The following is a 26,801-nucleotide window of genomic DNA, read 5'->3' as shown; positions in this document are numbered from 1 at the left end:
AGACTTGATCACTTAGTTAGACACTTGAGTGTTTCCTTGGATAAGGAGGAGTATAGCTGGGCTGGAGTTGGTGTAGTCTTGCCGCCGCATGGGCAGGTCTCCTTAACACTTTGAGACGATTTTGGCAAGGGTGATTCCTTTTGGTCATTGAGAACTCCACGTCTGTGACACTTAGCTAAATGTTGAAAAAGATGGAGGACTGCGAGTTGTTTCTAGGTTTCATGCTAGGAAATCGGAGAGGTTAAGTGATTAGGATCTCTCACTTACTTTTTGCAGATGAGGCTATCATATTTTATGTCTTCACGATGCAAAAGAGAGAAAATTCTGAACCTGAGATGTGTCCTTTCTTTGAGGGCTGAAAACGAATTTGGGGAAGAGTACCTTTGATCTAGTGGGGAGAGACGTTAATGGGCAGAGATGATGTGTTTTGTGGTTCCTGGAGTGTTCAGCTTCTTTTTTGTGTACTGTCAGTCTTTGTGACAATACAATTAATTTTACTTTTAATAATAATAAAAACAAAACAATGCATGCATCTCATACTTGCTTTAATTTTGGTCCAGATGGTCCACTGTTTGTGCAGGTGCGTGTGTGGTTTTTTGGTCATTCATCTTTTGCGGATATGGATTGTGATAAGGATTTTAATTTGTACTCACTAGAAAGTCAAAGCCAAATTTTATTGCAGTCACATTTGGTACCAATGCATCTTATCATCATCCCCAAACTGGTTAGCCACTTTAAGCCCCTTGTCTTACATGTTTCAACCTTTTTCTCCCTCCCTTCCTCTCTCTCTCTCTCTCTCTCTCTCTCTCTCCTTGGAAACATGTCCACTCTTAAGTATGTAGCATCATCCTTTTTGTCGAATATCAGCCACTCAAAAGGACTGGCTTCTTACTGATGCATTTCTTTCACTTGTGATTTTCCTAGTAACAACACAAAAGGTTAAACTATATAGAAGGTCGCACACATGACACTGCACACAGAAAATTTGAAATCAAGTGATTGTATTGCCACATGCATATAATCTACAATCTCAGTGCATATTTACCTGCCTCTTCATCTTCTTTGATTTCATTGCCTTCAGGTATGGTATGCTCCAATAGCTTTTCTGCCTTTTCCTTTCCCCATAGAGTTGCGTATAAACCAAGAATTATCAGTGTAGCTCCCATAACACTAGATGTATTTAGAAGGAGAAATGTAAGAAATAACAATTTGAATTTCTTCACATTTTCATTTTTGTAGGACAATTGAAGGCCATTTGCATCATTGACAAAATTTATGGAAAAAGAGAAAAAAAAAAAAATCTAGCAATTTGGTTGATTAATATTCCCAAAATTTAAACAAATTAAAAATCTAATTCGAGGCATAAAAGCAGGGGTAAGGGTGCATACATAGTAACGACCCTCCCCCTACCCTTGAAAGGCGGGGAGCCTTGTGGCTTGGGAATGCCCTTTTTATCAAATAATAATTAATAAATATAATATGAATAATGAAAATGCAGAAGAATAAAAATTAAAAGATACTTGGTAAAATAGAAATTTACCCTGACTATTTTTCTGTTAATATTATATTTTTCAAACTCATACATAGTGCTCTAGAAACAATCCTTTTGTGTATAAGTTTGAAAATGGTGAAAATATCATTATAAAAATTTGTTTTTTGTTTTTTTTTTTTCAAAATTTTAGAAAATTTAATAATAATGTGATAGTGTTAATTTTAATTTTATTTTAAATTCACTTGGCAATTATTATCGATTTTTCATTAAAAAATTTAACAATGATTAAATCCCCAAAAGTGAATATAGGATTGTGGTTACAGGTTTCCACAACTAAAAACTAAAAAGTTTTTTAGTTTTCAGCCACAACAGCTCGAAACTAACTACAAAACCTGAAAAATAGCAATGCTGCTGACTAGCAACTACATGAATAAAAGAGCTCCCTTACATTTTTCAACATTTCATCTTTCCTTGCATGTGTACGTGGGGGAATGGTTTGCAATTTAACAATTTTAGTTAGTCAATCAAAAGCAAAGGATGTACGTAGCAATGAATATACATACCTTCCCAAGTATAATGCATCCCCTAAAATGAGCAGTCCCATAAAAGCTACTATGATTGTGCTCAGTGGTCCAAATGCTGTCATGAAAACTGGACCCTTTTTCTGTATTACCAATGTTTGAATATAAACAGTGATTCCAAATACCACTACTCCCTGCAAAATGCCATGTAATTACTTTATTAAGGTTAATCACTGCAAAGTCTTTTATATTAATGCTCATGGCTTATGGAAAAAATAATTAATTATAAAAATTGTTAATTAATTAACTTTAAAAGCTCGATGAGATAGACATATTTGGGGCCTGTTTAGTTTTGGAAAACGCTTAATTATTTTTTTTACTAGTTTTCCAAAGAATTATAGAAATGTCACCTTGTTTTCCAAGTAGACTTTTTTGTTTTTTCTACTTTTTCAAAATTTATACGAAACTTGCTATAAAAAAAATTATGAGACTTGTATAATAATAAAAGATCTTTTCCAACTTCCCTATTCAAATTTTGGAAAATTGAACAACAATGTGACATTTTTGTAATTATTTGGAAACTAAAAATGAAGAATGAAAATTGTTTTTCACAATTAAACAGCCTTCAATTCTCATTAATTTTTTGCAAAAAGGAACAATGTCAAGAGTTCTCATTATGTTTTAAGAAAGAATTACCTTTTTTGTTTTTGTTTTTGTTTTTTTATTAGTAAAAATGTTAATTTGGTTTGCTTGCATAAACCTTAACTACCCCCATAAACTTGTCACGGAAACAAAGTTTGCGGCAGTGTCATAAATTTTGCAAGTGAACCAATGCTTATAGTTTGTAAAGAATTCTACTAATCGAAAATTCTAAAACAAATGTAACTGAGCGTACATATTCATAACTATTTATGAAATTATAATTTTTTATTAGTATAATTAGTGATCTTGAGGTGTTTTTTTTTTTAATGAAACTCCATTGCTTATCAAATATTAGAAATTTTAATTATATGTTGTACACAAAAATTGGTTTTACTATTATTAACAACAACAATAACAACCAAGCCTTTAGTCCCAATTGGTGAAGTTGGTTGTATGAATTCTTTTTGTTGATCTATATGATCTTGGGTAATATATGCTGATGAATAAAGGGATGCAAAATCTTTACTCTATATCTTATTCCAAGTTATTCTAATTCTACACTTACACCTTCCATTGCCACTACCATTAACTAGCTCTTGCATTATTCGGCCTACATTGTGCATGTCTAAACCGTATTGGCTGCCCCTGCCTTATCTTATCTTTTACGGGTGTTGTACCAAACTTATCAAAAGTGTGTTCATTCCTTAATTTATCTTTTAGATTATGTCATTCATTTACCTTAGCAGTCTCATTCAAACAACTTATACTTTTTTGATATGTAAAAGCACCTGTGAGGAGGAGTGAGTTAGTTATTGTTTCTAGCATGAAAAGGGGTAGTAGTAGACCTAAAATAATTTGGAAAGATAGTGAGGAAAGATTTAATAGCCCTTAATATTATAGAGGAAAACGCTCCCGATCGGGTGAAGTGGCAGATTAGGAATCATGTAACCAACCCCACCTTGTGGGACTTAAGGCTTTTTGTTGTTGTTTTTTGTTGTTTACTTTTTTGATATGTTCTTTCTTAGTTGCCCAACATTCTGATCCATATAGTGTGCTGGTCTCATAGCTTTTATATAGAACTTTCTTTTTAATTTTAAGGGTATTATACACTTAACTACATTCTCGAAACACTTTTTCATTTTACCCAACCTTTGTTAACTCTAAATCTATGTATGACAACTTCTTCATTTTCTCCTTTAGCTTTCATAATAAATCCAAGTTATTGAAATCTATTATTGCCATTACTTTCTTGTCCATCAAGTTTACTTTCTTTTCCTCCTATCATGACTACAATTACATTTCATATATTCTCTCTTAATTTTTCTTATCTTAACATTTCTAGATTCTAAGGCTTCTCTCAACGATTCAAACTTAAATCCTACTCCACCCCTAGTTTCATCAAGTAAGACAATATCATCTGCAAACAACATACATCATAGAACCTTATTTTGATACTCGTAGTAAGTTCATCCATCACTAATGCAAAAAGGTAAAGCATGCCCTTGATGTCCACCTATTTCCTTTCTATCATACATATCCTTAACAACATCAATATACCTACTTCATACTCCTTTATTTTCTCGAACCCTCTATCAAACTTCTCTAGGCCAATAAAAATCATGTGTAAGTCTTTATTTTTTTCTTTAACTTTTCCATTAATCTTCTTAATAGATATGTAGTTTCTTTAGTTGATCTCCTAGGCATAAGCCAAACTAATTTTTTGAAACCCTCATTTATAAACTAAATCTTTGTTCAAATAGAGGTTGTTTGGTATCATTTTAAAAAAAATTTATGCGATTGGTTAATATTTTTGAAACTAATAGCAAATTAAAAATTCGATTGAACAAATGCTCCTTTTGTCATTGGACTAAGTAACATTCAAAAAAAAAAAAAAAATGGTTAAAATACAAAAAATAAAAAAAATAAAAAAAAATCCAAAGCTTATGATAAAAATACAAATTTTTTAATTTATTTTACTTGATTTTATATATCAAAACTCACTTTTTAATGATAACAATTGTATTGTATGTGACAATTGAAAAATAGGTTAAGTATTTTTTAAATGACTTTGATTATTTTTACCAAATTTTTTGAATTTTTTTAAATATTTTTGTTTAAATTATATTTTAAACCATGTGATCATTAATTAAAAATAATGTATAGAAATTGAATGATTTGATTCACAAAATTAATTTTGGATGTTAAAGTATTGTGGTGTTGCCACAACAACTTAAACAAGAAACAGGAAACTAGCAGCATAAGCAATTGCGTTGTCATAACCTATTCTTTTATTCCACAAAAATGAAAATGGAAAACAAAAACCAGAAATAATATCAAACAGACCCTTATACTTTTCCAAAGTTTAATTATATGACTAATAAGTTTAATTCCATGAGAGTTATTATAATTTTGAATCTCTCTTATATTTTTGTATATAGGTATTAAAGTGTTTTTTATCGGGCATCTTCATATTTCTTATAATTTTGCTTAATAAATTAGTTGACCAACTATGCCATTATCACCTAGGCTTTCCAAACTTCGATTAGGATGTTATGCGGTCCTTTGACATTTCTATTTTTCATAATTTTTTATGCAAATTTAACTTCATTAGCATTAATTTTGTGGATAAATATCAAATTTTAACCTTTTCCTCGTTTTTGATTCTATGTTAAAGCCTTCTACTTGGTTTCTATTAAATAGCTTATTCAAGTAGCTTCGGCATCGTTTTTCTTACGTCTTCTTATTTAACCAAAAGATTGTCGTTCTTATTCGTCATACATGTCATATTACCTAAGTCCCCACTCTTTTTTTCTCTACTCTAGTAAGTCTAGATATGCTTTTTCTCCTTCTTTTGTATCTAGTTTGGTGTAGTCTTGCCGTCGTACAGACGTGACTCCTTGACACTTCGGATAGATCTTGGCAAAGGTGATTCCTTTTAGCCTTTGAGATCTCCACATCCATATCAATTGGTATCAGAGTGGATCACTCGATCTTGAATGAAAATGAGATTGATGTTGTTGGCATCAACTTGATTGTGGGATTTTGGTTTGACACATTGAGTAGGGGAAGGAGCAAGTTATCTTTGAGTAGATTCCTATCTTGCGCTCCCCACTTGTCATGTGACCCATTGCGCTAAATGAGGCAAAAGTTGGCCTTCAATTGTCATCTGGTGAATCTTAGGAGACTTGATTGTGCCCTGTACTCTCGATGAGGGATGACAGTCGAATGAGGGAAACTAATATGAGACTAGGTTGTGCCTTTGAGGCGGATATTATAGCCACACTTTGAGGGTCATCCTATTGTGGTTGGCATTGGAGCTTAGATGGCTATCCATTGAGACTTTGTGGTGTCCTTATTCCACTGATGAAGGTGATACTCTTAGATCCAGTGGAAGTGGACGATTGGAGGAGTTTTCCAAGAGTGTCATTCATGGAACATAGGAAGTTCATACCCATAGAGAGAAGTGATATTCTTGGATCTATGGGAAAGAATGAGTTATAAGTTCTCTAGATAGGCGATTCTAGCCACAAATGTGGCTATGTGTTGGTCACAGTGGTGATGTTTACCTTATGGGGTACGAACTCGAAGGGAATCACGAATATTGATCATTTGACTTCATCGGAACCCAAAGGTGTCTTTATGATTTGAGTTCCAGTGGGAACATAGTTGGAGATTGAGATTGTGGAATTGACGGGAGTGCTTTTGCATCATTGGCCTTTCGGCCTTATTGATGACCCAAGCTAGACGACATTGGGATGAGTTTTGGCAGAGGGCATTTCAGCCATGTTGCCAACATGCACATGAGTTGTATTGGCCAGAGGGCCTTGCTGTTTGTTGTTGTTGTGTAGGCTTGTGCAGCACATCGAGCCATAGGGCCACCTTTCAGATGAAAGCTTGAGTTTGAGCCAAAGGGCAATGGTAGCTGAATTTTAACCACGACGGATTGCGGTTAAGACTCGTTCGCAGTGGATTAGTGATTAGGAATCTTGAGCTTTGCTTTGGGTTAAGCTTTGAATGTTTGAAGACACAAGAGTTTGATAACGACATGGAAGATTGTCACTTAAGGTGTGACTCGAGATTGAACCTTGAGGACGTGAGGAAGTTCTTGTGGTTATTGTGTGGTTGGATTTTAGTTGGATGGTTAAATTTTGGAATTTTGGAATCCATGAGTATGTTGGATTCACCATGAGGAATTGGGTTGTGAACCACAGATGTTGAGATCATTTGTGTTTTGGGGGGTTCCTTGGTGTGGACTTATCCTTGGAATTGTGTATTGTGAGACTCCTCGGGTGGCGACTCATCTCTAGAATGGTATGTCTATATCATGCTTGGTTGTTTTGCTGTATATGGTAACCGTATGGTTTTGAGATTGGTTGTATGGATTAGAGTCCAGAATATGGATTCATCTTTGGAGTTGTGTTTTGTTAGACTCTTGGGTGAGAACTCACTTTGGAAACGGTATGTTGGTTTCGGGCTTTGATGTTTACTTTGTTGTTTAGCTGCAAAGCGGGTTGATGGTCAAACTTGGAGAACCTCCAAGATAGGATCTATCCTTGGAATTGTAAGGTTGGTATGGAACCTTAAGCTTGAATTTGGATGTCGAAACTTCGACAACATTGAGAAATAGAAAATTCTTCAGTTTGATATGTGGTTAGATAAGGGATTCAAAATATGACCCTCATACTATGAGAAGGGAGTTGGATAGTTTGTTAAAAGATTGCAGATTATCAAAATTGGGTTATGAGGGGGAAATGTGACCAGAATGGGTACATGTGTTGGTTGCTTCTTGGGCCGAATTGAGAGGAGTTTCAAATGGTTTCAAATTGAGTTTAGCGTTGCGAAGTGGTTTGCCTCTGTGAATCAGTGGGTGAATGCTCTTCACTGAAGTAAGAGTTTTGACTTTTGAGAGACAAGGTTGTAAATATGGATCTGTATCAAGGACTTGTGAGTTTGAGTTCTAGAAGAGGGTTAATCTTCAGAATAGTTGGTATGTTGGTTGGTTGCTAGCTTATGATTGAGTTGTGACCTTGGACATCAGAAGTTTGGGTTGAATCTGAGATCAAAGTATGGTGCTCAGTGGAAGCTACATTTGGTTTTGGATCTAAGTTTGGGTTGAAGACCTTGGTTTCTGAGTTACTTTGCACGAGTGTCTCCGGATTAGATGAGGATCAAGTTGACAATGAGGTTTGAGACAAATTTTGATGATGTGAAGAGTTTTGGATTGCGGGTGGTTTTGAAGGCTCTTGTTTTGTGGTTTTGGGAGTGTTACTGGAAATCAAATCTTGTATGTTCAATTAACAAGGACATTGATTTGATTAAGTGGTGGAAAATGTTAGGGTCTTAGAGTTTTGCGACCTTGACACATGGTTTTGGTGTTTAATTCTGACTTGGAGGGAAGATCGATTAACCTTGATGCGACCATGAAAATGTTATGGGGATGGTTCCGTTATGTCTTTATAACATTGCGGTTGGTTTGGATAGTACTAATTATGGTGTTCTCGAACCTAAGAAATATGATTATTAAGTATTTGGCCGTTACTCGTATGTGGACAGAAATACTTCAAAGACATTACTTTCATGGGAGCCCCACAGACTATCCGTTTGAGGATAAGATTGCGCAGTACTCTCAGCCGGAGGTTTGGGTGTTCGTCCTTGTTGGTCATCAGCTATACAGTTCGGCGGTGTCATCCAAGACCCTAGTTGTGCTATTTGGATGAGAGTTACTCTCAGTGCTTGTGCAATGTGAGTTTATCTCCTCAACTGTTCGAGTATGGATTCCTCAATGATGACCTTAGTTGGATCAAGGGCTTTCAAGTGGTGAGATTTGACCTCTATGTTATACATTTGAGTGTTTCATTGGATAAGGATGAGTACGTCTGGGCTGGATTTTGGGTAGTCTCGCTGCCGCACGGGTGTCACTCTTCCACACTTTGAGCAAATCTTGACAAGGTTGACTCCTTTTGGCCTTTGAGATCTCCACATTTGTGACACTAAGCCTATTTGAGGAGCATAAGCAATGATGACATCTATTATACCCTACTGCATTAGAAAAAATTGCAGCTTCTACCACTACAGTACAATACTTGTCCTTTATACATGAGCTATGGCAAGTGATGCAATCAATCATTTGCTCTCCAAACAAGCGCAGGCTTATCACCAAATGTCTCTTTTATTATGAAGACCACCTGGTTGCAAAGCTTATCGAGCAGATGTTTTTTATTTGTATTAACGCCTTTTGGAAAGAACCGCTAACTCAAGTTGTCATTTAGGTGAAGTATGACTGCTGTAAGCCTGTACCGATAGTTGAGACTCAAATGGGAGATTTTTCAGCTTATATTCCTACTAACATAATTTCCATTACCGATGGACATATTCTTGTTTGCTGATCTCTTCAACGCTGAAATAAGACCTGCTATTAATGTGGATATTTTGTTTCTCGAGTATGATCAGAAATTATCATAATATTAAATATTAAAGGACCAATTTGCAAATAAAAATATGGGTCACATTCAAAAGCTTACACTATAAATTGGAGCGAGAAGTGCAATGTTCCATGACAACCTCCATGATGAAGCTTTATGATCCAAAATTGCTGTCATGATTGTTGAGAGTATAGCACCTGATAAGCACGTTAATGATGTGAGAGTTATTGGAGCTGGGTACTTTTTCACTGTGACCATCTGCAACAGTTGAATACATGTTAGTTATACACATGCACACAGCACACAGCAAAACACACACACACACACACACATATTGCTTAAACTTGAAGGCAGATAAGTGTCTACCTTAACTAAATGAAAATTATATATGTGGTGTAGCCATTTTTTTACAATAATATGAAGCACTGCCCGAGGGATTCCGAACAATTTGTATAGTGTAAAAGTTATAAAACTCAAAGAAGCAATATTTTCAGGGATGGAGATGGTAAAAGAGGATTTTATGGCACTCCAACTTTTGGAGGCTGATGTTCTAGATTTTTGTAGAATTGTGGAAACTTTATTGTCAACCCCACCTTGTGAGACTCATAAGGTTTTGATGTTGTTGTAGTTTTTATGCTGCATTTGTCCTCCCAGTATTGCTAGGGAAAGATCAAAGGATATAGGAAAATGGACATGGTTGGATAAAGAGTTGTCATTTTTTCCCTTTTCCTTGTTTATTGAAGTAAAATGAGGAAGAATATTGGGAGGGAGGAATGTTCTCCATCAGTATTCCCAAACTTTAGGCCCATAGTATTCATTCTGCTCAAGTTAGTTCATCAGACACAATACTCAACTTAAATACACTATTGAAATGCACGTGAAAATCTTTTGGTTACTAGTTAAGGATGCATGTTATGTAGGTTTTTATGTTTTTTTATCTTCTCTTAGGAATTGCCTTCATTTCCGGGATTCTATATCAAAATTAGTTAAGACCTTGTTTTCAGCATCAACTTTTATATACCATTCATAATAAGACAAACTTTTAAATAGGAAATGCAAATTTCAACCTTGTGCTATGTCTGTATAGGTAGCAGAATTAGGACATCACTCTCTATGAAAATGCTTTTTCATTGGTTAACAAAAAAATAGTTTATTCAAATTCAGTTTCTACCATGAGAAACCACTTGCCTTGTATATTCTCCCTTACGATTCTATTTCATTAATCTTTTTTTAAAATAAATATTATTTAATTTCTTTAATTGTAACTGTTAGAGGTTATTTATGTCTTTTAGTATCATTAAATTTGTTAGTATGTTAATCAATGAGAGTTAGTAAGGGTATTATTGTCAGTGTTTGATTTGTATTATAAATAGTGGGAGAGACCTATCTTCAAGTGAGATCATTCATTTAATCAAAATCTAAACATCTTATCAGAATGTGATCTAATCTAAACCTTATCATACTAGCCATTGCCAGAAAACACCTTCCCATCACTGCCCTTCTCAGATCCACCTCCACCCTTCATTATTTCACAAAACCAACCATATAGCCAAAAACAGAACCCTCTGAAGCCTACCTCCACAAAACCCCATTGCCAGCAAGTGCCCCACGTGCAGTTCACGGTCACCTTTTTCATTTTTTTTTTTTCCCTCTGCCATGTTCTGCTTCCTTCTCTAGACCATATTATCAAGCTGTTGGGCATGTTTTTGGCTCAAAGATCCAACCTTTTTCAACTACACACTCGTGGTAATCCATTAGTTGTTGTTCAGTGTTCGTAAAGGCTTCTTGGTGAGTTTCTTGGAGCAGTGGCAGTGTTTGTAAGTTGAGTTGTGAGGCTGTGGCAGTGCTATATCAGTTGATAAGTCATTCACCTCATTCGTGGTTGTTTTGGTGCTTCACATCGTTTGCGTTTGTCCCAATTAGTTTTGATTGTTCTTCTTGTTTGACATTGGTATGACTGCTAGTTTGTAAGTGTTGGGATGGAGTCTATGAATTCCAAAAACATGTATCCTTCATCGCTGCCACAGATAAAATTATGTTCAATGGTCTAAAGCTATTCGGGTTTATTTAGCAGGATTAGGAAAATTTGACCAGTTGCTCCAATATGATCCTTCTGATAAGAAGTGTGGATTCAAGGAGATGCCTTGATTGTTTCCCTCTTGTGGAATTCGATGGAGCCACAGTTTGCAAGGATGTGCATGCATCTAGATACTTGCAAGGAGAAATGGGATTATGCGGAGCTTCTATACTCTAGTAACATTACACGTATGTATGATTTATCCTAGGAGTACTTTCAGTTACAACAAGGAGATAGGAGCATTACAGATTATTTTGAAGAAATGAAACTTATTCATGAGGAGCTTAATGTCATGCAACCTATAACCGCCAATGTTCGTGAGATGCAGAAGCAAAGGGAGCAAAGGACAATTCTCTGGGTTTTAGCAGGCTTGAGACCCAAGTTTGAGGCGGTACGGTCCCAGATATTTAGTAGTGTAAAGTTTCCATCATTTGCTGATGTTTATTCTTGTGCCCTTCGTGCTTCCTTTAGTACATATTCTCTTGCTTTTGCATCCGGCTCTGAGAGGACAGCCTTTACTACACAGGGTGATTCTAGTTCTCTACCAAACAACCACAAAAGTTATCGAGGTGGTTTGAGTGGTCGTGGTGGTAGAGATGGACGAGGTAGAGACACTCCTCGTAAGTGCACTCATTGTGGACGAGGTAATCATACTATTGAACAGTGTTGGGATCTCTATGGCAGACCTTCACATGTTGCCAATGTAGCCACCGCCAACTTCACACCTCTGGGGGTAGCCAATGTTGCCACCACCGACTCCACACCTTTGGGACCAAGTTGGGGGCAACATACTATATCCATGTCGGAGGTAGAGTATTCCAAGTTCCAACAGTATCAAGTGTCACAACAAGCAGCTTCTCTTCCCATTGCATCTCTCGCCCAAACAGGTAATCCCACACTATGCTTGTCATCTAGTACTTCTCGTCCTAGTCCTTGGGTTATAGACTCTGCTGCCAATTGATTGTATCACAGGTATTCCTAATTTTTTTCTCTATTCTTTAGTATCTTGTAAATTTACCTTATGTTACTCTTGCTGATGGATTCACCACCGTCGTCGAGGGAATTGGGACAGTAAATCCCACTTCTTCCATTTCTCTTCCTTCGGTTTTGTATATTCTCAAGTTTCCTTTCAATCTTACGTCTATTGACAAGATTACTAAATCTCTTAACTGTTAAGGAGCATTCTTCCCTGATTTTGTGGTTATTCAGGATTAGAATACGAGGAAGATGATTGGTGGAGGGCGTGAAGCTGGTGGACTAATTACTTTAAGTTGTTATCTCCTTCTACCACCTGCACTATTGCTGCCACACCTCTCCAAATTTGTTGTTGCCTTAATCATCCTTTATTGGAAAAGTTGAAACGTCTTATTCCTAATTTGAGTTTTGTGTCCAGTCTTGATTGTGAATCTTGTTAATTGGGAAAACACCATTGTACCCCTTTCGCTTCCTGAGTGAATAAATAGGCTGCAAACCCTTTCATGTTAGTAGGGGTGGCAAAACGGGGTTACGGGTCGGGTTTGGGCGAGTCGTAAATAGGTCGGGGTTAAACAAGTTCGGGTTCGGGTTGACCCATTCATTAACGGGTTACTACTATGTAAACCCAAACCTGGCCGTTAATAAACGGGTCACCCGTTTAAAAAATATAATTTATTTATTTTAAAATTTTATAAACATTCCATATAAAATGACATTTAAAAAAAAAAAAACACTCCATTTTATTTATTAATATCTAAATAAAAAGAACATAATATCCAGGAATAAAATTTTATGCAATTTTGTGTTACAATTTTAAAAAGCGTCAATTTGCACAAATTTTAATACAAATTTGCATTATTATTTTTATTTAAATTCAAGCTAGTTAAATTTACAATTTCAAATATATATTCCAAACACAACAATACGAATTATAGATTATTGAATAATTGAACAAAAATAGAGAATAATTGTTGAGACTTGGGGAAAGAGTAAAATAAACATAATAATGAAAATATATAGGCAGATTTGAGCAAACACATATCTGCTTCTTTCCTAGAAGATGAATTTTTTCCCATAACAGAAGAACCACCTCACGTCCTCACCATTCACCACCTTCTTTCTCTAACACTAAATATTTCCTTTAACACTGAGATCCTCACTTGATTCTATTGCGTAGCCGCATAGGGGGTATTGGGATGCGAGCTTGCGAGTCTGCGACAGGCTACGACTGACGACTGCTTAGAGGTCGCGAGGGAATGAGGGAGAGGTTTTTGTTGGAGTGCCGCTCCTTGCTGTTGTGAGCCCGTGACTCTGTGAGCATGAGGCCGTGACACTGACTTGTGAGGCTTGAGGGATATCTGGAGATGAGATGGCCAGATTGAGATAGAGATTATTCAGATTGGGGAGTGAGGCCGAGGGAGAGCCTGAGAGCCGAGAGGCTTCTACAACTCTGCTTGCTTCTACGCCCGTGCGTCGCATGCTGCTGTGCTAGTGATGCTAGGGTTTGGTCTCAAGACTCTTAACTTTCAAATGCTCACTATGTGCTCAGGTTTCAGCCTTCCATATAGACCACACTCCACAAGTCCACAGAATATAAAGTATATATGCAGATAAACAAGTCACCCGGCGGGTGACCCGACCTGAACCCGCCTAAATAATTTAATAAACGGGTCCGGTTCGAGTTGACCCATTTATAAATGGGTTAGCTTGGATTAACCCAAACTAGGTTTAAACTCGCAGGTCACAGGTCACCTGTCGGGTTTCGACCCGCTTTGCCACCCCTACATGTTTGTCTATGATGTTTGAGTTTTTGGTACTTTGTAACCTTTGTGGATGATTATTCAAGAATGACTTGGTTATATTTAATAAAAATCATTTCGATTTATTTCATATATTTGTGCCTTTTGCTTTAAATAAAAACTCAATTTGGTTTGCCAGTTCAAATACTTCAAAGTGATAATGCTAAAGAGTATTTCAATTCACAATTCACTAGTTATATGACTTAGATTGGTATTGTCCATTGTGCCCACACTCCTCAACAAAATGAGGTTGCAGAGAGGAAAAATAGACATCCTTGAAATTACTCACTCCTTACTTTATCAAAGGCATGTACCTAAAGTGTTTTATAGTTATGCTGTACTTAAGGCTTGCTATTTGATCAACATGATGCCATCCTCTGTTCTTAGTGGTAAGATTCCCTACTCCATTCTCTTTCCTAATTCACCTTTATTCTCTCTCCTTTCTCGTATATTCAGGGTGTGTGTCCTTTGTTCATCAACTATCTCTTAGGGTGGATAAGTTGGATACTTGTGCTACAAAATGTGTCTTCCTAGGCTACTCATATACTCAAAAGTGATATTATTGTTATAGTCCTATGCTGCATCGTTTCTTTGTTTCTTTTGATATTACCTTCTTTGAGTCTACACCTTACTAGACCCAATCCTTGAGTGCTTTTGAGCTCAATGAGTCTCTTCCTCTGCTTAATCTTCCAAATTCTACTTTGCTATCCTTGCCCAATCAACCATTTGAGTTTCCATGTAGTTCGAGTCCTTCTCATCGTCTCAATCATCCTAATTTGCAGGTGTATTCACAACGACGATTCTAAGAAAAATAGTCCTCTCTAGCTTCAACTACCACGCCTTTGGTTTCCTCGATTGATAATCATATTTTTCTATTCAGAAAGGTAAATGCATATGTACCCAACATCCCGTTTCCAATTATCTTTGTTATGCCATCTAGTCACTCTCCTATTATTATTTTGTTACCGCTCTATCATCTACTACCCTTCCTAAATTTGTTATAGAAGCCTTAACCCACTCTAGGTGGAGGAATGCTATGGTTTAAAAGATGAATGCTTTACAGGACAATGGCACTTGGGACTTGTTATCTCTTCCTCCTAACAAGTCTGTGGTTGGTTGTCACTGGGTATATGCTGGGAAAGTCAACCCTGATGGTTATGTGGCTCGTTTGAAGGCCTGTCTTGTTGCTAATGGGTATACTTAGGTGTATGGTTTGGATTATTTTGACATTTTTCTCCAATTTCCAAACTTACATCAGTATGTCTATTCATATCCTTAGCTACCACTTGTCATTGGTCTCTACATCAATTAGATGTGAAGAATGTCTTCTTGTATGGTGATCTTGAGGAGGAGGTTTATATGGAGCAACCACTTGGATTTGTTGCTCAAGGGGAGTTAGGCTTAGAGTGTCGGCTCAAGAAGGAACTATATAGTTTAAAACAGTCTCCCAGAGCATGGTTTGGTCATTTCAATGTTGTAGTTCTTGAGTTTGGTCTTCGATGGTGTGCATGGATCGTTCCATATTTTATCGTCATACTTCATCAAGTAGGATTCTTCTTGTTGTTTACGTGGATGATATTGTTATTACAAGTGATGATGATAAAGGTATTCAGAGTCTCAAACTTTTTGTATAGATTAAGTTTCAAACCAAAGATTTGGGACTGTTGAAATACTTCTTCAATATAGAAGTATCTAGATCTTGGATGAGAACTATTTTGTCACAAAGGAAGTATGTTTTTTATCTGATGGATGAAACTAGATTGTTGGGATCTAAACTGGTTGATACACCCATGGATCCTAATAGCAAGTTAGTGTCAGATATGTTGGCGTGAGTTGTCATTCGAGAGATTATAGGGTTATTTCAAACTGTAATAAGAATAGATAGTTGTAAATCCCTTGATATAAGGATCAATCGTAATTATAGCTTAGAATTAAGTATAGCCTAGAATGGATAGAACTCTTTGCTATATATATATATACACTAAGTCATGTACAGAAAAGTTAGAAGAAAGGAAAATATTTTTTCCATGAATTGAAACATGGTATCAGAGCAGGTTCTGATCATATGCCCTACCTCCCTTCTCTAGCCATACCTATCTTGACCTAGCCGACCCATTTTTTCCCTTCTTTCCTTTCCTTCACCTCATCTTTTCTCATGGCAACTATAGGCAAGATCGATCAAACCATTGAACCCCAAAACTAACACCAACCAAGATCCATTATCACCAAATTGACCAACAAAATGACAGAAGTCTTAACCAAGGCTTCGGCCTTGACCCAGACCACCAAAACTTCCACTCCTCCGATCGACATCAAGTTGGATGGCACCAACTATGCTCTTTGGTCCCAAGTAGTTGAGATTTACATCTCCGAAAAAAGATAAGTTGGGATACATCAATGGCGATTTCCACCAACCTCCACAAACCTACCCATCCTTTTGGAAGTGGCGCACATACAACGCAATTGTCAAGGGATTGCTAATCAATTCCATGGACCCATTGTTGATCAGCAAATTTATTCGATTCCCAACTATGAAACAAGTGTGGGATTCTATTGCTACTACCTACTTTGATGGAAGTGATACTTCTCAAGTATATGACCTCTGGCGGCGTGTGATGCGCCTGAAACAAGACAGTGGTTCTCTTGAATAATATTTTACTGACCTCTAGGGATTATGGCGTGAATCCATCATCCAAACCCCATGGAATGCATTGTTGATATTCAGCACTACAATGACATGCGTCAGGAAGACCGAGTATATGTCTTCTTGGACGACATCGATGATCGGCTTGATAAGGTTCGAAGTGATGTACTATAGATGTGCCCGTTTCTCACGATTGAACATGCATATGCTCATGTTCACCGAGAAGCTGTCCGGCAAACTGTCATGACCACTGATGGTCACACTAACACTCTAGGAGCAATTCTTGGCTCAAAAAGTTTTAGACCAAGGCAGTTCACTCCGCCTTATACCGAGTCTCTCTCTCTGGACAATGGAAAATAAGGTATGTCCTCCAAGCCGCGAGCCTCATTTGATTGAACCAAGTGTTCCCATTGTGGTAATCTGAAACATACCTGTGACACTTGCTTCAAACTACACGGGTATCCCGATTGGTGGAATGACCTTCAGGCTCGAAAACGCCGTGGTGGAGGATCGGGTAAGGTTCTAGTGGCCAAAGTAGAATCGAGTCTCTCTCTCTCTGCCATCACGTCAAGACCTCTAAGGGAGATTTACCCATCACCGATCCAGGTAAATATGGTATTGCCCTCTATAGTTCTTCTCAAGATGTGGATCATGTGTGTGCTGAATCATGAACCTGTTCAAAAACACTAAATGCACACATGAGATACTTGTGCTTTGTCAGCATCAAAACAGGGATCAGACTCAAAAATTATTTATTGCACAAATATTTTCTTGAACTTAAACTTTAGATTCTCCAAATACTTTTATTTGCAAAAATCTTTGTTGGAGAACATAATAATCATTTTTATATCCACATATTTTATTTGTGCAAATATTATTTAGATAAACACTCTTACTCTACTGAGCACATTTCATATCATTAGAGAGTGCATTTTTTAGAGTTTAAACGTGTACATCTCTACTTGTATTTTTAGAAGCATTATTATGCACAAAAATATTTTTATGTATCAGTTGGGTTCAGTCCGGAATTGAACTGGGGAGTTTCAGCCCCGTAAGTGAGACCGGTTGGGTTCAGCCCGAAAATTGAACTGGGGAGTTTCAACCCCGTAAATGAGACAAGTTGGGCTCAACCTTGTAATTGAGTTGGGGTTTACCTCGCCCTATAAAGAAAGGTTGTAACGGCTTCTGCTCCGCCCGTTTAATTGAGTAGGGATAGTGGAATCCTTGGGGGGTATGCCCAAGGAGGCGACGTGGGCTGGTTTGACCGAATCTTGATAACAAATATCGTGTGTCGCTCTCTTTCTATCTCATTTATTTTATTGCACTTAAATTTCTGCATGTGTAGGCTTTCATTTATTACTATAATTATTTGCATGCACACCTTTATTTTAAATGAGATATGTTTCACGTGTATGTCTGCATCTATCGTTTTATTAATTTTCATTCACGCGTGAAAATGAGATATGATATGTGGTGAATCGGCGATATGTTTAAATCAGCCGAAAAGTATGTAAAACCCAATTCACTCCCCCTCTTAGGATCACACCAATTCCAACATATCCTTCTCGTATGCAGGCCAACATGAGGTAAAGTAGAGTAGAGTACCCTCCTTGTATACGGGCCAGCATGAGATTGTATCCTCCTCGTATACAGGCTAGCATGAGGTAGAGTACAGTAGAGTAGAGTACCCTCCCTGTATACGGGCCAACATGAGGTTGTATCCTACTCGTATATAGGCCAACATGAGGTAGAGTACAGTAGAGTACCCTCCCTGTATATGGGCCAGCATGAGGTTGTATCCTTCTCGTATATAGGCTAGCATGAGGTAGAGTAGAGTAGAGTACCCTCCCTGTATACGGGCCAGCATGAGGCTGTATCCTCCTTGTATACAGGCTAGCATGAGGTAGAGTAGAGTAGAGTACCCTCCCGTATACGGGCCACCATGGGATAGGCAAAGCAGATTTACAGAATTAATTATTGAGCTATAGTATGTTTGAGTAGAAAATATGTATTTTTCAATTATATGGGTGTGAGTTACAGTTATAAAAGCATGTATGTAGATTTATGAGAACAAAGTATTTATTGAGCTAAAATACGTTTGAAAAAGGAAATATATATTTTCAAATATATAGGTGTGAGTACAGTATTAAATGATTTCTTAGCTAAAGATAATTAGTTAATGGATGTATTCTTGCTACATTAAAACTCATCTGCCACACACTGATAATAATCTATTCTGTCTTACTGGGAGGTATCTCACCCCATCATTATATATCATTTTTCAGATGCCCTGTGGAGTATGACAGTAATCAAAGTAGCACAGTGGAAGCGTGGGTGGGACTAGATAGAGAGGTTTAGATTAATTGTTAATCTTGTTATTTTGGTTTATCTTGAAATTCCTAAGGATGTATTAAATTGATATTAGAGACATTGTTGATATTTTATTTATGTTTTTGATAAGTTCAAAACTTCATTGTGATACTGGGATGGATTTATTGTTATGTTGGGGTATTTTAGTTACTATGGTAATTGTTATGGAGATCTTCCGCTGTGTATTTATGTGGTATCAGAGATTTATTTAGAATAACACTCTGGACCTCAGTTTCGGGTTCGGGTCGTCACAGTTGGTATAAGAGAAATTGAACAAAATTTTTCGGGTTGTCACATAGGACTATTGGAGTGTAAGCCTGCAGACACACTAATTGTCCAACACCACAAAATTGGAGTCTATTCGGACCAAGTGCCAACAAACAAAGAGAGATACCAAAGATTGGTTGGGAATCTTATTTATCTCTCACATACTCACCCTAATATCGCTTATGCGGTAAGCATAGTTAGTCAATTCATGTATTGTCCGAGCAAGGATCACATGGATGCGGTGATCAGAATTCTTCGTTACCTAAAGTCCTCTCTGGGAAAAGGGCTTATGTTCTCAAAAAATAATCACCTAAAAGTTTAGGGATATATAGATGCAGATTGGGCAGGGAATATATTGAATAGAAAATCTACCTCCGAATACTTCATGTTTGTTGGTAGAAACCTTGTTACATGGAGAAGTAAGAAGCAGAACGTGATGGCTTTATCAAGTGCTGAAGCTGAGTTCGGTGGGATGGCTAAGGGTCTTTGTGAGCTTCTTTGGCTTAAAAGACTGTTGATAGAAATCAGCTTTGCCCCAAGCTATGAGATGGACATATTCTGTGATAACAAAGCCGCCATTGATATTTCACACAATCTCCAGCATGAACGAACCAAACATATAGGGGTGGATTGACATTTCATCAAGCAAAATCTTGAGACTAAGATAATTTGATTCCTTTTTATTAAGTATGAAGATCAGCTGGCAGATATCCTTATGAAAGCTGTATGCAGCAATATTTTTTACGACTCACTTGACAAGTTGGACATCAGAGACCTGTATGCACCAACTTGAGGGGGAGTGTTGGCGTGAGTTGTCATTAGAGAGATTATAGAGTTATTTCAAATTGTAATAAGAATAGATAGTTGTAAATACCTTGACATAAGGGTCAATCTTAGTTTATAGCCTAGAATTAAGTATAGCCTAGAATAGATAGAACTATTTGCTATATATACATACTAAGTCATGTACAGAAAAAGTAGAAGAAAGGAAAATATTTTTTCCATGAATTGAAACAAGATATAGGTGATTTGTTGCCAAATACTAGACAACACTAGAGACTTGCTAGAAAGTTGAATTAACTTATAGTCACTCGGCTAGATATATCTTTTGTAATAAGTATTGTGAGTCAATTTCTAGATTCTCTAAGGACAAGTCACTGGGACACAATATTTCCCATCTTGAGATATCTCAAAGGTGCACCTAAGAAGAGGTCCTTTATATTGTGATAAGGGTCACACTTATATTCATGGATATAGATGCAGATTGGGTGCCTTCCGACCGAAGATCTACAATCAGGTACTATATCTTGGTTGGTGATAATTTGGTTTCTTGTAAGAGCAAGAAAGAAACTGTGGTGGGTAGGTTAAGTACAGAATCAAAATATAAGTTATGGTTCACACTACTTGTAAACTTGTCTGGTTGAAGAACGTGTTGGAAGAATTGGGATTTTCACATTCTCAGCCTATTAAGTTGATGTGTGATAATCAAGTTGCTCTTCATATTGCCTCCAACCCAGTCTTTCATGAGTAGATGAAACACATTGAAGTTGATTGCCATTTTGTTCAGAAGAAACTTGTGCAAGAGCTCATTACTACCACTGCTGTGAAGTTTGATATGCAGCTTGTTGATTTGTTTACCAAAGCTTTGGAGGGGTTGCTCATGTTAAAATTATTTGTAGCAAGCTAGGAGCAAATAATATTTATGCTCTAGCTTAAGGGGGAGTTTTAGAGGTTATTTATGCCTTTTAGTATTATTATTAAGTTTGTTAGCATGTTAATTAGTGAGAGTTGGTAAGGGTATTATTGTCATTAGAATGTATTTGATTTGCATTATAAATAGAGAGCAAGACCTATCTCCAAGTTAGGTCATTCATTTAATCAAAATCTCAACAGTAACTTTGAATCACCTGTAAGATAAAGAAGGCTGATAGCGCAATATCCGAAATAACCAGCATGCAGGAGCCCTTTAACCAGTGTTTGTTTAAAAATTGTTCTGAGGTGACATTTTGATGCAAGTGCTTCTTTGTATGCAGTGAAATCAAAAGGGTGCCGCTATAGAGGGTCATAAGTGTTGCGCCAGCAAAAGCAGCAAGAGTTCCTCCTATCTTTGCTTGAGAACCACGCTTAGAAATCTCTACCTTCTCCATGCTGAATACAACAAGGTTTAGGTAAATACTTCTTTATAGTTCTCTCTCTCTCTCCCTCTCCCTCTCCCTCTCCTTCTCTCTCAAACAAACAAACAAGAGAATTGGTCAACAAGAAGCCAAAATGCAGATATAGATATTTTTAAGTGCAAATGTGCAACGATAGATTATTGAACCGGTACCTGCAGAAGACTGCTAAGATAAAGGTAATAGATGGAATTAAGTTGACCATGGCAGATGCCAAAACTGGTGAAGTGTATTCTAGCCCTGCATAAAACATTGTCCTCCCTAGTACAGCCCTAAATCAAAACAAGGAAATTCAAATGTTAATATATCAGTCATAAAAAGTGGGCCACAGCATGCTTAGGCATTAGTGGTGAACACAGGCATGATTTAATTGTTTGTTAGTTTACTCACCCAAGCAGGCCCAAGAAGAAGACATTTCGTAAGATTGGCATGCTAATTTTGCTGTCGTTCTTCCTGCAAAGCAAACTTCACTGGTTAAATAGCTAGATATGCTTTCAAATACATTTTTTTAGATTATCTATAGCCTATAAGAATGTACTGGCAAATAATACAGTTTTCATAAACCCTAATTAACCATAAGAATTAGACGATCAATGTCATTTATTTACTTTGCAGCCAAATGATAAATAATGTGTACTGCTTTCCTTTCAAATTAACCCCTAGAACTTCACCTTAGTAAGGAAACCTGCCATGGAGATGGAGGTCGTTGGCACTTGTACATTGCTTTGGCAATATAAAAACTTACATATGTGATGAATTGAAGTAATTAAATTGCTTCATGAATGATCAGGGTTATGATTCCTTACTGCCCCTTTCAAAAATGAAAAGAAAGGATGAAGTTTCTGATTATGCAAGCAACAAGTGAAGTTGTTTAACTTTGCTAGCCCATTGTACCATTCCTATTTTATTATATTTGTTGAGACAGCTGCAAAATATGGGACAAAGAAGATGGTATGAACATAGGTCAGAGGAAGCATAGGCTATAATAAATTGGGTTCTTGGCCATGCGCACTAGTGCTGTCGTCTTTTGTTACATGTTTTCTTGTCTAAGTTCCTAGTGTAATAATACTTCACTGATGAAACGTTATTTAAAAATCTTACAGAATTTGTATACAAAATAAAGAGGAATTCTTTTATTGTGACATATGTGCGCATGACCTTTATTAGGATTTTGCATGGACTTTGTGTGTGTATGGGTGCTTGTGTCTTTGGCATGGAGACACAATGGGATAGTGGGATACTTGAACTTGTCTTTTAAACTCAAAACTCACTTAGACTAGATCAGCTTTATAATTGTTGAATTTGAACTCGTCTTGGCTATGGGTTTTTAAAGTTTGAGCTTGACTTGATTAAATTGAAGTTGGTCATATGATAATATTATATATATAGATATATATATATATATATATATATATATATATAGAGAGAGAGAGAGAGAGAGATATACATAAATATACAAGGACATAAATTTAAATAGACATATATTATATATAGCTCATCACTAATAAAATATAAATTAATATCATAATAAAAACTCGACTAGGCTCTTGAGTACTATCCTCAAATTCAATTCGTAGTATATCAAGCTCAATGCAAACTCAAATGGTGGTGGAACTCACATGGGGTCGGGCATTTAAGCTGAGTTGAGCTTGAGCAACTTGCAGGCTAACTTGAGTCATTTATATATTAATTTTTTTGATTGACATTCTTCTTTAACTAATTTGTTTCGATATAGGTTAATGAAATCATTGAATTCAAGCAATGTTTGGATGAAATATTTTTGAACCTGAAAATAAAGCAGTGGATTTAGAATGTTTCTGTCAAAATTTTCCATAATTAATGGTAATTTTTTTACTCATTTTATTATTAAGAAATTGCAGTAGTGAATGAATTTTTTTTCTTTTTGCTTTTTTTTTGGTTGTGGGGTGGGGGGGGGGGGCAGCGCCGTAATCTTGTTGTCTCATTAAATCTAAAAATTTACGTTATTGAATACTATAGACTTGCATGGTTGTGAATGAATAACAATTAAAAATATGAAGAAAAGGGTAACCTTTCAAACAGGAATGCAAGAATAGCGGTTGCAATAGTTCCAAAGGCGTGCCCATAGGCAACGAGTACAAATCGACTCATGCCTTTGTCAAGATAGATCTTGGAGATTATGTTGTATCCTGCATAGCAGAAATTTGAGAATATACAGTAGATATATGGTTTCAGCTCTTCACATAACCCCCTCACACTGCCTCTTCTCTCTCTTTTACCTTCTTCCATGTCTTCCTTTCTAGTTCCCATTGACATACAATGGCATCCGATATCCTTTTAAACTGGAATCAGTGGCTGTCGAGAAGCAAGATATTTTGTTTGATCATTTCTCAACAATACATCAACATCGAATTCCACTTGAAACAGGTAAATGCTTAATGACGAGGTTCTGTGGGCATTCTCTGTGGTCTGTACAATTATTATGAGGGAGCATGACTTGAGGAAATTAAATGCCACGTTTTCCTTTTTCCTCACTGGTGAGAACTGAGAAGCTTTTACAAAAGGAGAATTTAAAAGTAGCCCACCCTTGTCCCCCTTTCTCCTTTCCCCTTCTCCCTTTTCATTTTTTAGTTGCCTCTGCTTTATAGTCATATTAAAACTGCATGACCTGGTTACAGCATACTTTGTTTTAGTAGGCAGTTCCACAGCATGCGATGACATGCTTGTAATTTTCTGGGCAGGCATCAATACTTACGATTTGATATATTGTTGTGGCTGTTTCTGCCTGATTTTTAGATTCCTATGATTCAAATGGATTCCTGGTACAGATAAGATCATGCCCACTAAGGATGACACGATTTCCACCCATGGGCACTGGGGCTCAGGCTGGCACTCGCAGTGATGAACCCCCTCGCTATACTAGCCAGTACTTTGTCCACAGAAAAGCCATGATAATGAAAATGATTTCGTGATTGTGAGGCCCCATCCACCATGAAAACTGAGTTGATTGCCTTGGAGAAAGCTTTCTGCATCCAATTCCAAGTGGATAGATGAGGGGTGGCCTGTTTATGGTGGAGGAGAGACGTAGATCGATCATGGAAAATGGACGGAAGGAAAATATTAATGAATATAAATTAATATTTTTAATCAACTGGATGAGTAGTTGAGTGTCTTTTAATACTGCTTTCAGGTGTTCGTTTGGATTTGAGTAAATTTGGATTAATTTTAGTATAAATTTACGGACTATTAAAACTACAAGGTTTATATATTAAATCCATGCAAGCTAATTATATCATGAGTATGGTATAGGCAACAAATACTCTTACAATTAAACACAGGGTTCAGAAAGAAAAATTAATATTTATACGAAGAATGAATGAAAAGTTGAAATTATTTTTAACAATTTATTACTCATTGTCTAAGGGACACTTATAATTTTAACTCCCAGCATTAATGGGTTCATTCCACATAATTATTTCTTGCATTTGATTGGAATTTAATTTAATATTTCAATATATGATTACGTGCTTTGATTACCTATCATCAAATTATATAATTTTTTGTTAAAAAAAAAAAAAAATGATACAAGACGTTTGAGGTTCGGCAAAAACACATTAATTTCCTTTGAAATTTTAGAAGTTTCAAGGACGGGGTTCCAAGAATTCCACAAACCCCCTTAAAACAAGACTCCTCAAATTCATTGCTTTTAAAATTTTTGAAAATATTCACATCCATTTAGTTGTCAAAAATAATTTTTAATTTATTTTAAAATTTTAAATTTGTACTATTATAAAGGGAATTTCTCTTTTTTTGATCTAGTTTTCAACTTTTTAAAAACATTTTTATAATTACCGATGAATATTGAAAAAGTTTCTATAACTATCCATAAATATTTCAAAAATATCACTATAATTATCCATAAATATTTTAAAAATACACCATAATCAACCTGATCCCTAAAATAAATTTTTTCTTTAAATATTTATTTTTTAATTTATTTTATTTCAATTATCACTCAAAATCCGTGGAGCATGAGCATTCTCTGTTCCCATGGCTATCAAGTATGAAAGGGTTAACTAATTTTTAAATTTTATAACATTTGTATAAAAATAAATTTTTTTTTGACATTATTCACTTGTGGAAATAAAATAATAATAATAAATGCTATTTTATTTTTTAATTTTCTAAATTTATACAGGAAAGTCATAAAGCATCTTTATTATTTTCTAGATTTTTTTACTTCTTATCTTATGAGTATAGAATTCAGATTTTACTTCTTCTCTTTATATCGTTTTTGAAAAATTAGAAAACAAGCTATCTTTTTTGAAATTAATTAGATATCTAGAAACAAAAAATAGAAAACTATTTAACACTGCTAAAGAGACTTATTTTCTACCTTTTTATATTTTTTTTTTGAAAATAAATAAAATCTGTTTTTTGCAATTAAATGAATCCTCAAATTTTCTCATGTTATAAAATTAATAATAGAAAACTCAATATTTTTATTTAATAATTGTTGTGAAAGCAATCCCACATCGGCTAGGAGGTTAGGAGAGTTCCGTCATTTAAGATGGTTGGTCTCTCCCCTATCTGATGCGTTTTAAAATCGTGAGGGCCTGAGGCCCAAAGCGAACAATATCAGTTGGGCCTTGAAGGCTGACCCACTCCTTTCTTGGTGGCCCATGCAGCTCCTGAAGACCTCGCATGTGGGATTGAGGGGGAGTGTTGTGAAAGCAATCCCACATCGACTGGGAGGTCGGGAGAGTTCCGCCATTTAAGATGGTTGGTCCTCTCCCCTATCTCACGCGTTTTAAAACCGTGAGGGCCTGAAGCCCAAAGCGGACAATATCAGTTGGGCCCTAAAGGTTGACCCGCTCCTTTCTTGTATATATATATATATATATATATATATATATATATGTCAGTTGCTTAGAAAATTAAATAAACATGTCAATAGGTTAGAGTCATAACGTGTTATAAAAAAATGTAGATAATTAACAATAAAATGAATGGAGAAGAGATCATGATTTTACGTGGTTCAAATATACCTACTCCACTGGTGGATGGGATCAAACTCTACTATGTTAAAAGGAATTACAATATGTATTTGACTTTGTACAAATATCTCACTTCCTCACCTTATACAAAATATCTCACTTTCTCTTTTCTCTTCTGCTTCTCCTCTTTCTGTTTGAGTTTACCTTCTTCTTAGTCTAATTTTCCTTTGATTTCTGGGCACACTCCTCCCCTCAATTGTACCTCCTTTTATAGTCGCAGAAGGAGCATGTGAGGATAATATTTATTTTGTCTTTGCTTCATCATTCAACGGAAATGGAAGAGGTGGATGATTGATTGAGCAAGAGTGATGGGAGTAGTTGGAGGTATTTATTCTAGGGATGGGGACATCCACCATTTATTTCACCGCACTCCCCCTTGGATGTC

At 36.2% G+C, this 26,801-nt stretch overlaps 1 protein-coding gene and 1 long non-coding RNA gene across 7 annotated transcripts in view; one reads left to right on the top strand and one right to left on the bottom strand.

The window, feature by feature from the left end:
- The window catches only part of LOC131165077 (uncharacterized), a 28,463-nt gene extending 3,812 nt beyond the window's left edge, over positions 1–24,651 (top strand). For 2 of the 6 annotated variants that reach the window (XR_009139419.1, XR_009139418.1), the window contains one exon: positions 18,858–18,924. This is a non-coding gene — a long non-coding RNA (uncharacterized LOC131165077). Of the gene's footprint in view, positions 1–18,857; positions 18,925–21,242; positions 21,378–23,662; positions 23,787–24,155 lie in introns of those variants that run through there. The other 4 variants (XR_009139416.1, XR_009139417.1, XR_009139415.1 and 1 more) reach the window with 4 other exon arrangements.
- On the bottom strand, positions 643–23,668 carry LOC131165076 (WAT1-related protein At5g07050-like). Its single transcript, XM_058122742.1, has 8 exons — positions 23,431–23,668; positions 21,771–21,833; positions 21,536–21,652; positions 21,117–21,357; positions 9,177–9,335; positions 2,056–2,207; positions 1,046–1,170; positions 643–920 (listed from the first exon to the last, which is right to left on the bottom strand). The coding sequence occupies exons 1-8, from the start codon at positions 23,646–23,648 to the stop codon at positions 889–891; spliced, it is 1,107 nt and encodes a 368-aa protein (XP_057978725.1). The 5' UTR covers positions 23,649–23,668; the 3' UTR covers positions 643–888.
- Positions 24,652–26,801: the final 2,150 nt, after the last annotated feature.

Source organism: Malania oleifera, chromosome 9, assembly GCF_029873635.1.
Source record: "Malania oleifera isolate guangnan ecotype guangnan chromosome 9, ASM2987363v1, whole genome shotgun sequence".
Classification (NCBI taxonomy): domain Eukaryota; kingdom Viridiplantae; phylum Streptophyta; class Magnoliopsida; order Santalales; family Ximeniaceae; genus Malania; species Malania oleifera.
Note: the sequence above shows the minus strand (reverse complement) of the source record. Positions and strands in the feature narration are given on the sequence as shown.

Excerpts from the sequence above, each read along its gene's own strand:
- LOC131165076 (XM_058122742.1), bottom strand. The coding sequence starts at position 23,648 with ATGGAAGAAGGTAAAAGAGAGAGAAGAGGCAGTGTGAGGGGGTTATGT. Across the intron at positions 2,208-9,176 it reads TTCTCGCTCCAATTTATAGT|GGAGTAGTGGTATTTGGAAT; the intron begins GTAAGCTTTTGA and ends GGCATTTTGCAG. Across the intron at positions 1,171-2,055 it reads GATGCATTATACTTGGGAAG|TGTTATGGGAGCTACACTGA; the intron begins GTATGTATATTC and ends AAATACATCTAG.